Source organism: Phocoena phocoena, chromosome 15, assembly GCF_963924675.1.
Source record: "Phocoena phocoena chromosome 15, mPhoPho1.1, whole genome shotgun sequence".
Lineage (NCBI taxonomy): Eukaryota > Metazoa > Chordata > Mammalia > Artiodactyla > Phocoenidae > Phocoena > Phocoena phocoena.
Window position 1 is genome coordinate 3,703,272 of NC_089233.1, and position 13,797 is coordinate 3,717,068.

At 59.7% G+C, this 13,797-nt stretch overlaps 1 protein-coding gene across 1 annotated transcript; it reads left to right on the top strand.

Moving 5' to 3' along the window:
• Window positions 1-968: 968 nt before the first annotated feature.
• SLC29A4 (solute carrier family 29 member 4) lies at window positions 969-12,605 on the top strand. Its single transcript, XM_065892675.1, has 11 exons — window positions 969-1,140; window positions 1,828-1,833; window positions 4,636-4,761; window positions 5,038-5,151; window positions 5,628-5,756; window positions 7,784-7,858; window positions 9,101-9,339; window positions 9,987-10,125; window positions 10,246-10,433; window positions 11,158-11,398; window positions 12,463-12,605. Exons 1-11 carry the CDS (start codon window positions 969-971, stop codon window positions 12,603-12,605), a joined length of 1,572 nt encoding a protein of 523 aa, XP_065748747.1.
• Window positions 12,606-13,797: the final 1,192 nt, after the last annotated feature.

Here is a 13,797-nt window from a genome sequence, read left to right on the forward strand (position 1 = left end):
GATGGGACAAGCAGAGGTGGGGGAGCTGGGCGTGGCCGGCGCCATCCTCAGAGAGACTCGGAGTAGCGCCGGGCACGTGGGATCCCTCGGGAAGCGGTCTGTCTCCCGGCTTCTTCCGTGGGTTCCCCCATATGTGCTCGGGGCGGCCCGGGAAGCGGAAGTGCTACGCTCAGTACCCAGTGCTTCCGTGTCCCATCTTTGTCTCAAATTCTCTACAGCGAATTTGTATCCTTTTGGCAATCAGATAAATTAATAAAAGTTGTCAGAAAAACAAACTGATCAATGTTTCAGGGAAAGAACTAGACCTCCCAACACCCACAGGGTCACCTACACAATGGGGGTGTTACTCCCTCGAGGATCAATCAGCTCCTTCCTTTCCTCCAAAGATAAGGGCTACAGCTTTGAGCTGAGGCAAGAGAAACGGAGGAAGACCAAAGGGAGGACTTCCTGCTCCCCCACGTGGTCGGCCCCAAAACGGTGGGCCGTGGTGGCTCACGGTCCCACAGGCCTGGGTCCGGGTTCAGGCCCCACCGCTTACTGCCTGTGAGATCCGGGTGGTGGGCCGGCGGGACGTTCACGCTCTAACATCGGCTGTCAAATGAGTGAATGTCGGAACCCCCTCCCAGAGGGAGATGGTTCGTGGGACGCTCGAGCACGGTGCTGGCACACAAGCGTTCAGAATATTTCTCCCCCCGTCTCTTTCTCTCCGCTGTGCCCACTGCCGCCGCCCTCACGCGGGCCTCCAGCCTTGCTCTCCGCTGCAGCCAGGGAGCATCTTAAGACACAAGTCACGTGACATCGCTCGTCCACTCAGGGTAGTGTGCCCCTGCGTGCTGTTTCAAGGTGGGTGGGATGGATAGAGACGGTGGTCCCCCGGGGGTGCAGGCTTGGCCGCGTGGCAGTGGGGCAGGGATCCGCTCCTGGCCTCCCCAGCCTGTGTCATCTGCTTTCCCCGCAGCAGGGCTGCCATGGGCTCGGTGGGCAGCCAGCAACTCCAGGAGCCCAGCGTGGCGAGCACGCCACACAGGAGCGTGGTGATGAGCTTCAGCTTCGACAGCGGCCAGCTGGAGGAGGTGGTGGCAGGGGTAGCCCAGGCCCAGGACAGTAGGGCCAGGGGCATCCCGATTTTCACGGACTCTGGTGAGTGAGGGTGCGGCCAGGGTACGTGTCTGCCCCAAAGCAGGGACGGCTGTGGGAGCCTTCCCGGGATGGGGAACCTTGTGGGGGGGGGTCACTGAACCCAGGAGGCAGCGTCGGTCAGGATGGATTAGATCTGCTGTGGTAACAAACGAGCCCACCGGCCCAGTGCCTTCACTAATGCCGTGTGCCCAGGGAAGGCTCCATCTTAACGTGGGTTTCCACGACCACTGAGGAGGTGGGAGGGCACACGGTGAATCGTGCACTGACCTGTATGTAAACTTCTGTCTACGACTGACGCATATGGCGTTGGCTGCATTCTTGGGTCAGAGCAAGCCATGCCTCACTTCAGTGGAGATGGGAAAGTGTCCGAAAAGAGGACTGACGTGAGGTTCAAACATCCCAGTTTTGAGGACTTCCCTGGCGGTCCAGTGGTTAGGACTCCGCACTTTCACTGCCGAGGGTCCAGGTTCAATCCCTGGTCAGGGAACTAAGATCCCACAAGCTGCACAGCACAGCCCCCAAAAAAAACCCCAAGAAAGAAATATCCGGTTTTCCACCTATCTGTGTGTCCTAGGGCAAATGCCTCAACCTTTCGGAGCCTCAGGTTCCCTACATGGAGGAAATAGGCCAGTTGCCTGTGAGATCAGACTGGCAGAGTGGGCAGTGGGCAGGTCTGGAGTTAGGCAGATTTGGGTTCAACCCCAGCTCCTGTCTCTGTCCACTCAGGGACCTTGGGTAAGTCACTGTTCTCTGGGCCTCAGTTTCTTCATCTGGAAAAGGGGAATGATCCTGGGGCCACCCTAATGTGCTTGCAATTGGATCCACAAAATGTGGCTTAAGACGTTTCCCGGCGCTCAGGAGGCCCCCCTGTAAGTGATAGCTCATTTGGGGGCTGGCTACAGGTTATACTAGGACCACTTCAGGCTCCGACATGCAGACTTACTCTCAGCTTCCATCCCCTCTCTTTGCAGATGGGGAGTGGAGATTCTGCGGGCTGAGACCCATGTTGGGTTGGGATAATCTCCCTGCACCCGTGTGTATGGACAGAGTCAGCTCGGGGCCCATCCCCAGGCTTCTCCTGGCCAGGTAGTGGATGCCACGTTGCCATGGCCATAGAATTGGATGGTGGCCATGGTGACCAGGGCAGTGGTGATTTTAGCTGTAATGGCTATGGTGACGGTGGCTGCATCAGTCTGGTTCTACCAGAGCCAGTAGGAGATAGACAGAGCTAGAAAGAGAGTTAAAGATGCAATACAGATGTAGATGTATAGATATCCATATGCATTTATTATAGGACATTGGCTGGCTAAAGAGGAGGCTGGCTAAGCCAGTCTGAAGTCCATCAGGCAGGTGGTCAGGATGGAAGATGGCAAGCAGGCTGGAATCCCAGGGGCACAAGCCGTTTGGGGTCCCTGAGTTCTGGGAAGGCCTCAAGGTCTTACCTGATTAGGTCAGGCCCACCCAGGGTAAACTCCCTTTTGATCAAACTTAAAGTAACTAAGGAGGGCCTTTGTGTGATTTTTCTGTGAAAGAAAAATCTTTTCACAGCAGCACCTTGGTCGGTGTTTGATTGAACAACAGGCCTGTGGTTCAGCCTCCAGGTTGACCTACAAACTGACCATTACAGTCTACCCCTTACCAGCTTGCCTCCTATACACAGCTCCCTAAACCATACTTAGTCTCCAGATAAAGACACTAACAGTCAACCCCCCACCTACCAGGACATAACGGACCCCCATATGAACAAAAACACACTAACCCTTTCCCCAAGGGATGCAAAGTCCTTGTGTGTTGATATTCACACTTCTTTGATCCCCCAAACTTCAATACTGAGATACAGGGTTAACTGTTACGAACACATCTTACGTTAGATGATACGGGGGTGAGAAAGTGAATAAAATAAAAGCATTTGATTAATACATACACATATTCATATCAAAAAAAGGAAGCAATATTCATAACAGTATCAGTCCTCATGTCTGTGACTAGTCACGTGATTGTAGCTGGTATTCATAACTACCTTCTCCCACCACCCATCCCATATTCCATTTGCCCACCACAAGTATCTTAACTGGTCACGGTTCTTTGCCCAGTGGGTGACCCAAGCTTCGTTATTTTTTTTTTTCTTGGCCGCGCCATGTGGCTTATGGGATTTTAGTTCCCCAACCAGGGGTCAAACCTGGGGCCCCAGCAGTGAGAGTGCCAACTCGTAACCACTGGACCAGCAGGGAATTCCCCCAACCTTCATTCTTGAAGGCTCTGGATCACTAGCAGTCCTGCTGGACTTGGGTTGGTATCGTTTTCCATTGACTGTGTCACAGGGATCGCACGTCCTGAGAGAGGCCGTGAGGAATCTCCTGTCTCGCGGACCTACTCTCTCACTCCCACATGGGAGCAATCTGATTTCCCAGAGATGACGGTCAGGCTCTGTCCCCACAGCCAGAGCAGCCGCCCTGCTCTCTGCAGGATTACCGTGTCTCGGGGGGAAACCGTTCCTCCCTTTGGAGCAAAGCCCTCTGGCCCAGCGGAGCCTCAAGTCATGGGGGTGGGAAGCAAACATTTTGCTGCTGGATCTCTAAGGGGCATAGTGAGTGGTCCCACTCCCACTTCTGCCCGTGGTTCCTGGATGTGTGAACGCTAACTGGGAGAATCAGCCCTGTATATTGGACGCTGGTTTAGAGCTTAGGTAGCCTCCCAGAGGACACTGCCTCAGCCCCACCAGGTCTGGCCACCCAGCTGGTCCCGGAGCTGAGTCTCCAAAAGGCCGTTTCACTGTTCTCTCCAGCCAGCTGCTTCAGTGGCCATGATGGTGAGAGTCACGGTGGCAGCAGCCTCTTGGTAACGGACAGTGGCTGTGGTGATGGCTGCACTGGCCGCGGTATTGGTGGTTGTATGTCTGGCAGCCATGACTGTGATGACTGGGGCAGCTGGGGCCACGAAGGTGGAGAGCGGCCACAGTGACGGTGACCATGGTTACAGTGGCTGTAAGGTGATGATAACAGCTGTGATGCAGCAGCTTTGGCGACCATGGCTATGGGGATGGATGGTGGCCAGGGTGACGGCAGCCGTGATGCTGGTGGATACAGTGGCCGTGGCCACAGTGATGATAGACCGTGGGTATGGTGATGGTGGCCATGATGGCGGGTACGATGGTGACAGTGGCCATGGTGTTTGGTGACTTTTGATAATGGCCATGATGGTGGTGGCGTGGGCAGCTGTGGCCATAGTGATGGAGAGTAGCCACGGTCATGATGGCTTTGGTGGCTTGGATATGGTGAGAGTGGCCATGGTGATGGTAGCTAAGGCGGCAGTGCTTCTGGTGGCAGTGACAGATGCATGGTGGGAGGCCGTGTCTGTGGCTCGGGTGGCAGCCGGAGTAGCTGTGGCTATGGTGGTCGTGATGGGGGTGCCGTGGTGGACTGCGGCCCTGATGTGGTGGTCGCGGCCGCGAATGGGCTGGTCCGCGTCTCACCTGGCGTCTGGGTTTGCGGGCAGAGGAGCCGGTGCCTGACGACCGCTACCGCGCCGTCTACTTTGCAACGCTCCTGGCTGGCGTGGGCTTCCTGCTGCCGTACAACAGCTTCATCACCGACGTGGACTACCTGCACCACAAGTACCCAGGTGGGTCCCCCACAGTCGCGTCCTGCCATCGCGTGCTGCCCTGCACACGTGGCTCAGGCCTGCCACCCTCCAGAAACCCCCTGGGCAGGACCCCACTCGGGGAGCCCATTTTATTCAAACCCTAGCTCGGCTGTGAATCGCTGTGTGACCCCAAGGGCAGCCACTCACCCTCTCTGGGCTGTCAGCCCCTTTGGGGCAGAGGGAGGAAGCAGTGCCTGGCGGGGGCAGGTGCAGAGGGTGGGGCTCCCCTGAACGCCTGTTCCCCCCCACCACCAGGGACCTCGATTGTGTTTGACATGAGCCTCACCTACATCCTGGTGGCGCTGGTGGCTGTGCTCCTGAACAACGCTCTGGTGGAGAGACTGAGCCTGCATACAAGGATCACCGCGGGTGCGCTGCCCGCTGCCCCCCGGCTCCCGGCCCTCACCCCGTCCGTCACGTGCCCCTCCAGTCCCTGCGTGCGCCTCACTCTCCTTGTCTGTAAGAGGGGCGCACCTCCTAGGAATGTCATGGGGTTCAGCTGTGGAAACAGTGTCAGGCCCATGTGCGTGTAACACGCGCTGGCGTGATGCCTGCGCCTGGCGAGGCGGCTGTGCACCCCGCGTGTGTCCCGGGGCCCTCGCTCTTCCCTGCTCTTCCTCTCCCATTTGTCTCCATGGTAACATTCAGCTTCAAAACCCAGCTGGAGGCGCCTCCTCCAGGAAGCCTTCTGGGTGCCCCTCCTAGAACTCTAAGATGTCCCCACCCTCCCAGTATTAAGGGGAAAGGCAGAGAGAGGGCACCTCAGACCTGGCTCGATGTTGGGGGATGAGGGGGCTCCCCCAGCCCACCATCGATTGCCACCTCTCTGACCTCTCCCCACACAGGCTACCTCTTAGCCTTGGGCCCCCTCCTGTTCATCAGCATCTGTGACGTGTGGCTGCAGCTCTTCTCTCGTGACCAGGCTTATGCCGTCAACCTGGCCGCGGTGGGCACCGTGGCCTTCGGCTGTACAGGTAGGGCCAGGGGCCGGGGTGGGCTGAGCCCCTGGGTGCCCACTGCGGGCCGTCCCGCCGGCCCTGTTCGTGTGCTGGGGGCATGTTAATACAGGGTGAGCCAGGCTCAGTGCCGGTACGTTTCCACGTGCACACGGGCGAGTCTGCTTTCACACGTGCACGCACACTACACACCCAAAGGGCTGCGTGCGCTGGTCACACACAGAGTCAGAGCACACACTCCACACACATGTCCACATGCCCACATGCCATGTGGACATGGAGGCAGTTCCCTGGTTTTCTCAGGTATAAACCGGGCTTCACAACCTCTCCTGCCCATGTCACCGTGTCACTGTGTTTCTCTTGGGCGGTAGCTTTCAACATTTTTTTTTTTAACTTTTTATTTTGAAACTGTTTCAAACCTATGGAAAGTTAAGAATAATATAATGAGTTCCCCTATACCTTTCACCTAGATTCACCAATTGTTAACATTTTGCCACATGTGCTCTCTTTCCTTTGCTGGCTTTCTCTGTTCCCCCTCCCTGCGCCCACCTTCTTTTTTTTTTTTTTTTTAAAGAATCTTTTAAAAAAAATATGTATTTATTTATTTGGCTGCGCTGGGTCTTAGTTGCGGCATGCAGGATCTTCGCTGCCGAGCGTGGGATCTTTAGTTGTGGCATGCGGGATCTAGTTCCCTGAACAGGGATCGAAGCCGGGCCCCCTGCCCTGGGAGCGCAGAGTCTTAACCACTGGACCACCAGGGAAGTCCCCCTCCTCCACCTTCTAAAGTATATGTATATATATGAAATTTCCCCTAAATATATATAAATAGAAAACGTATGTTTTGTCCTTAAACCGTTTGGGAATTACTTGCAGACACCATCATGGTTCTTTGCCTAAATGGTAACAGTTCAGGGTGTTTAACAGCTAAACCTAAGACATCTCTTCTAGAACCACATTTACAATTGCCAAAATCAGGACATTTAACATTGATACAATACTATTATCAGATCTACAATCCATAATCATGTCACTGTTTGTCGCGGTAACATCCTGTACAGCGTTTGGTTTTTCTGACCCAGGACCCAGCCCAGGATCACACGTTGCATCACTGGTCACATTCTTAGTCTCCTTTAATCCGAAAGGTCCTCAGCCTTTCTCTGTCTTCTGTGGCAATGATGTTTGCAAAGGTCCAGGCCAATTGTTCTGTTGATGGTGACTTTCAGAAAGAGATACATTTCACATTATGACCCAGCACACATGTGTGCGTGTGTGTGTGTGTGTGTGTGTGTGTGTGTTTATAAATGAAATCAAGGCTTTGTGAAATAATATTCTCAATCCAGGCTTTGTACTCAGGTCTGCTCTATTTCGTTAAAAAAAAAAAAAAAATGCTGATAACCCCACCAGGAAGGAGATGCTAGTTTTTCAGCCCTGCTCCAGGGTTTACTTCCAGGCGTGGAGTCACTAGACCACAGGGCTTGAGCCAGTACATTTTCATTTTCCCCAGATACTGCTGCACTTCTGTCTTGTTGGTCAGGATGAGACGTTATGCTGTGGTAACAAACGAGCCCAGAGGTCTCAGTGGCTTCTCAGAACCGGCCTTATTTCTGACCCTTGCTGCACGTCCAGCGTGTCAGTGGGATTATTTCCACACTCACTCGGACCGCCGGTGGCTCCCCGTCTGTAACACATGGCCTCTTCTGTGGCCGCCCCTGGGGAAAGACAGACCAGAAGACCATGTGGGCTTTTCCTACCTGGTCCAGGAGTGACGCGTGTCATCTCTGCTTGAGCGTCAATGACCAGAGGAGGTTGGGGAGCCTGGCCAGCCCCGGGGCGGGGACGTCGAAGGCAGGACTGTGCTATGCAGGGGGTGGTGCTGTTTCCACCCCACCCCGCGAGGGGATTGGACAGGGTCCCTCTGCCCCCAGTGGTGTTAATGTCTTTTCCCAGCAACCCTTGCCAACTGTGTTCTCAAACTTCTGAATTCTGTTCCAAGCAAACAGGTGATAAGTGGTGTCTCATGGTTATTTCTCTCTCTCTCTCTCAAGTGCAGCAATCCAGCTTCTACGGGTACACGGGGATGCTGCCCAAGAGGTACACGCAGGGGGTGATGACGGGGGAGAGTGAGTATCTGCAGACCTCAGAGCTGCCTAGGCTCTGGGACCCTCTTCCTGGGACCGAGGCGGGGCTGGCGATCGCCTGGCTGGCTGGTGGGGGGGCCGGACTGGAGGGACGAGGTTGTGATAGGCGTGGTCTCTGCGGGTGCAGAGTCCTCTGTGATGTGAGGAGCACGTACCACACTCTGGGCATGGGTCTCGAGTGTCTCGCAGCGTCTGTGCAAGGCGTGCGTTTTGTGTGTGCATGTGTGTGCAGGGCAGCTCATCTACACCCGTGACGTCAAGTGCCGGCCCTCAGCACCAAGCTCTCCTCAGAGACCCACCCGCACTTGGCAACTCAGACTCCCTTTCCCAAGCCCAACACGTCATCCCACCGGCCCCTGCTCAGTGACGGGCACCCCCTTGCTCAAACCTGAGACCTCCCCGACACCCAGTGCTCTAAGTCCCTGCAAGTCATGTGGACCTGCCCTCCGGGGTGATCCCTGCGCCCCAGCCCTGGTCCGAGCAGCCGACTCCCCCTCTTGTCTTGCTGCCCTCCAGCACGGAGGCCGCCCCACCCTCAGCCCAGCCGCAAGCACTTCGGAGCACCTCGTCCAGATGTCCTCAGTCTTCCTTCCGGGCCTGGATGGGCCAGGCTCAGCCGTGCTGTGGGGCAGGACTCGGGTGGACTCTGGGCCCCATTTCTCCCCTTTGGGGTACTCTGTACCCTCTACATACGGTGAGGCCCACCAGGTGCCCCCAGGGCTCCAAGCCTCGCGTCTGTGGAATTTGGTTCCGGGAAGGTACCCCGCTTGCCGTGACCCCCACCACCTTCCCCTGTGACCTTAGGACCCCACCCACCTGGTTCCAAGCCCACCACTTCCTTGCTCCGCAAACACAAACATGTAGAGCTCATGCCCGCCCTCTGCCAATGGATGCTCGCCCCTCGTCTCTGCCCGTCCCCCCAAATCCTGCACAATCATTGGTGTTTTTCTGCGACCCGTTTGGGGCCTCTCCCCAACAAGCCCCAGAAGGAAGGGCCTGCGTGCGTCGTCCCCACTGTGTCCTCAGGGCGGTCGGTGCCGGGCACGCAGCAGACACGTGATCAGTGCGCCTGGGGTGGGGTGTGTGTGAGCCGGGCGCAGGGGCCAGAGAGGGGCGGTCTGCGCGGGCGCATCCTGTGGGCTGCCACAGCGTGTCCGCGTCCCAGGGCTGCGGGGCGGGGTCGAGTGGGCGGCGTCGCCCGCGTCACGGCCACTCCCCCCGCAGGCACGGCGGGCGTGATGGTCTCCCTGAGCCGCATCCTCACGAAGCTGCTGCTACCCGACGAGCGGGCCGGCACGCTTATCTTCTTCCTGGTCTCCGCGGGCCTGGAGCTGCTCTGCTTCCTGCTGCACCTGCTGGTGCGGGGCAGCCGCTTCGTGCTCTACCACACGGCGCGGCCCCGCCCCGGCCGCACGGCCGGCTACCGCGTGCACCACGACGTGGCCGCCGAGGACGTGCACTTTGTAAGTCGCGAGGTCGGCGGAGGGAGCCGGGAGGCCCGGCACGGCCGCCGCCCCGTCCCAGCCGAGCTCCTCCAGCCGCGCCCCGCTGTCGCTGTCGTCTCAGGCTCCAGCTCCTCCTGTGGCCCGAGGCTCCTAGCCACGGGCCCTCCTTCGTCCTGTGGACCAAGGTTTCATCCCTTGGTGGCACCACACACCTGAGGCCTGAGGCCCCCTGGCTGTGACAGCCCACACCTGAGGCCTTAACCTCCCCACGCCCCCGGTGTGATGGCCCACACCTGTGGCCTCCCCCGCAGGCCCGCCCGGAGCCATCCTGGGGAGCTGGGGCGCCCCGGACACTGCGCGGAGCCAGAGGCCGGGCAAAGGGAGGCCGGCTGAGACAAGGCCCACGTCAGAAACCGGGGCCCCCTTAATGGTCACGGAGGGTCCGCGAGGGGCTCTGGGCTGAGACCTGAGCCGTGCGGAGGGGTGTGAGGACCCACACGAAAGGCATGGGGGCGGGGCGGGGGGGGGGGCAGAGGGAAGCGCACGCGCAGAGGCTCCGGGGGCGTGGGAGGAGCTTGGCGTGTTTGCGGGACGGCGAGGAAGCGCAGGCAGGAGCCTGCCGGGGGGCTCTCACCGAAACGCGTCCCACCCTGTATCCCCTCCAGGAGCACCAGGGCCCAGGCCTGGCCAACGGCGGGTCCCCGAAGGACAGCCCAGCCCACGAGGTGACTGGCGGCGGGGGAGCCTACACGCGCTTCGATGAGCCTCGGCCGAGAATCAGGCGCAGCTGGCCCTCCTTCCGAGGTGGGGCGGGCTGGGCCCCGGCGTCCCGTGTCTCGTCTGCGCGCGCGGAGGGCAGGGGGTGTTCCGGCGGGCTGGGGCCCCTTAGGTGTGCGGCCCCCTGACGCCGCCGGCCGCCCACAGCCCTGCTGCTGCACCGCTACGTGGTGGCCCGCGTCATCTGGGCGGACATGCTCTCCATTGCCGTGACCTACTTCATCACGCTGTGCCTATTTCCGGGTCTCGAGTCCGAGATCCACCACTGCATCCTGGGCGACTGGCTGCCCATTCTCATCATGGCCGTGTTCAACCTCTCTGACTTCGTGGGCAAGGTGGGTGCCCCCGCCAACCCTCCCGGCCCTGGGGGAGGACGCCGTGGGTGGGGGCAGCAGACGCCAGGGTCACTGCGGGAGCCGCGGGGAGGGTCCCCGGGGAGGCGCAGGCCCCAAGCTGAGGATGCCCGTGGCTCCTGGTGGGGAGGGCGGGAGCAGAGCCATGGTCCAGACCGCAGCTGGGAGCAGTTGAGGGAGGCGGCGCTTGCCCCACACTCACTAGTTGAGCACAGGTGTGGGCACACGGAGGAGGGCACCCAGAAATGGCTGGCCTGTCGTTGGTCTTCTGTAGAAGACCGCAAGGCTCAGAGAGGGAAAGCCATCTGCTTGGGGTCACACAGCTGGGAGGTCTGAGAAACTCGAATCTGTGCTTCCCGAGGGAGCAAAGCTTAGTTAGTGGGTTCAGTTGCTGCCGCTTCGTACGTGTTGATGCAGGTGGGCCTGACCCTCTGGGCCTCTGTATCCTCGTTTCTCAAATAATGTCAAGAGCCCCACCCGGCGAGCGTGCTGTGCAGGCTGAAGAGGGGCACGTGTGTCGTGTTTAGCTGGGTGCCGGGCACACAGCGAGGACTGTGTGTCGCCATATGAGGGGTTTGGTGGACAAAGGTGGGAAAGGATGGGGACGCGGCCTGAGCCGGGAGTGTCTAGGGATAGGGGTGTGTCTGGAGGCTGCCGGGAAGACGCAAGGGGAGTCGCATGGGCCCACATGTCTGTCTCCCCACAGATCCTGGCGGCGCTGCCCATGGACTGGCAGGGCACCCACTTGCTGGCCTGCTCCTGCCTCCGTGTGGTCTTCATCCCCCTCTTCATCCTGTGCGTCTACCCCAGCAGCACGCCCGCCCTCCGCCACCCGGCCTGGCCCTGCATCCTCTCCCTACTCATGGGCATCAGCAACGGCTACTTCGGCAGCGTGCCCATGATCCTGGCGGCGGGCAAAGTGAGCCCCAAGCAGCGGGAGCTAGCAGGTAAGGCCCTGCTCGGCCCGCGCCCTGCTCGCCTGCAGGACTGTCCACTGTCAGGCAGGGAAACCCAGGCCCGTAGAAGTCAAGACCACACAGCGAGAAGCTACCTTTGGGTCCCAGGGTCAAGTCAGCCTTGGGGCTCGTAGCTTGGGGACGTTCGCCAACCACTTACCCCCTCGTTCATCTCACAGCTACTTGGTGAGCCCCTACCGTGCACCAGGCACTGTTCTAGGTTCTGGGGACACAGTGGTGACAAAACAGTGATCCCTGTGTTTGTGGGGTTGACAGTCCAGAGGTGACAAAGAGACAAAATGATGTAATGTGTTGGATGGTGATGAGCGTGGTCGAGGAATGTAAAACAGAGTAATGGGACGAGGGAGTCGTGGTCGGGGGTTCACAATGGAAGCAGAGCAGTCTGGGAAGGCTTCACTGAGGAGGTGACTTGAGCAGAGACCTGGAGAAAGTAGTGAGGGGCCACGTGACAATGCAAGGGAAGAGTGTTCGGAGTGGCGGGGATAGCATGTGCAAAGGCCCTGGGGCAGGGGGTGGCAGTGGAGTAGTAAACAGGTGGGAGGGGCCTGGAAGAAAGTGCTGGATTCTGGATCCGTTTTGACTGCAGGGCCCACGGGGCCAGCCGATGGACTAGGAGATGGAGTGTGAGAAAAGGACGGGGGGTGGGGCGAGGGGGGAGGTCAAGAAGGACTCCCAAGGGGGGCCTGCTGCTCAGTGCAAGAAGGTTGGATTGCCGTCAAGTGAGATGGGGAGGGGGCCGTGTGGGAAGGGGCACTGGAGGGGGATTCTGGACACAGTAGGTTCAGGAAGCCCAGTAGACATCCTAAGTAGTCCATGACGAGGAAGCAGTTGGAGGTAGGAGGCTGGAGAGAGAGAGAAGCAGGCGAGGCCTGGAGCGCCCGGCACTTTCAGTCAGGGTGGAACAGTCCTGGGGCGGCCACCTCCCAGGCGGGAGCTGGCCGTGGTCACTGCTTCACACCTGAGAAGCTAGGGCTTCGGCTCCAGCCCTCGCTGTGGCCCCCCTCCCGCCAGCTGAGGTCTGGTCCTGTCTGCAGGGAACACCATGACCGTGTCCTACATGACGGGGCTGACGCTGGGCTCGGCCGTGGCCTACTGTACCTACAGCCTCACGCGGGACGCCCACGGCACCTGCCCCGACCGCTCCGCCGCCAACGCCTCCTTCCCCGCTGGCCTCTGAGCCAGGCCTGGGCCCCCAGCCCTGCCCAGGGAGGGCTGCCGGGGCCCTTCCCCACCCCTGCCTGCAGTGCCTGCGGGGCCCCGGCCTCCTCCCCGTGCCAATACCGCCACCCTCTCTGGGCCCACCTGCCCTCACTCCGGCCCCAAGGTTCTGCCAAGTTCTCGGAGGCCTGGACGTGTGGCTGCCACAGGGTCCCGCCAGCACTGTGTTCTGTGTTCCGTCTCACGCCGCCCTTTGCCACCTGCGTGTGTCTGGTGGTCCCAGTGCCAGCCAGGACAGTGACAGACCACCAGCTGGTGTCCCCTTCTGGTGACCCTCACCTGGCTCTGCTTTGAGGGCCCCATGGCCCCAGCCACACCGTCCTCAGCACCTCCTTCACTGGGGACCCCTCGCCCCCAGGTCTCCCCCCGTCCCCGTTCTTAAACGCTGGGTCTCCCCAGCAAAATGCGTTTGCCGTGAAGGAGCTGTAAGCTCTGGGTCTGAATGGTTTCAGACCACGGTCTGCGCTGGCCTTTCTGCAACCCCAGCTTTGGTGCTGGCCTGGGTGCACCCACCCCATGCCAGCACCCCATGTGCACCCTGGTACCCACCTGATGCCACAGGCCTGGGGGTCTGTGCCTGCCTGGGGACCCCCGATGATTTTTCCGGATCCTCCACCTGTGATACAGGAGGGGGACAGTTTGGGGGCCGCAAAGCAGGGCCCACACCCTGGCTAAAGTCAACCTGTGACCTAGGCCTTGAGCCCTGTCCAGGGAGGCCCAGGGAGGGACAGAAATGCTGGAGTCCCTGGCAAGTAGGAAGGCGTGGGGTCCCCCCAGAGGTCCTGGCTGGCTCGGTGCCCTGAGCTGGGGGCGTTCCCAGATCATCCTGCCAAAGACGGGTTTCTCCATGGGGAGGACAGGTACCCACGGCACCGCTGTGACCACCCTGCCCCTCTGCGTCTGGTGTCCACCCGTCTGTCCACTAACTGTACCGCACTGGCCATTAAAGATGAGGGCAGAGCGACTGCCCCACCGCCGCCTCCAAGTAGCGTCTGTGCCGCCATCGCAGCCCCTGCGGTGGGAGGAGGGGTCCTGGTGGGACACGGCCCACGACTGGGAACCCAGGCTTCCCTCCAGACACCTGGTAGGCCCAGGACAGATTTGTGTGGAGGAGTGGACAGTCGGGGTGGGGAGAGGAAGCATTTGGGGTT

Coding starts and splice junctions, on each gene's coding strand:
- SLC29A4 (XM_065892675.1), top strand. CDS start 969: ATGGGCTCGGTGGGCAGCCAGCAACTCCAGGAGCCCAGCGTGGCGAGC. Junction 5,152..5,627: donor GCATACAAGGATCACCGCGG/GTGCGCTGCCCG, acceptor CTCCCCACACAG/GCTACCTCTTAGCCTTGGGC. Junction 7,859..9,100: donor GGGGGTGATGACGGGGGAGA/GTGAGTATCTGC, acceptor CTCCCCCCGCAG/GCACGGCGGGCGTGATGGTC.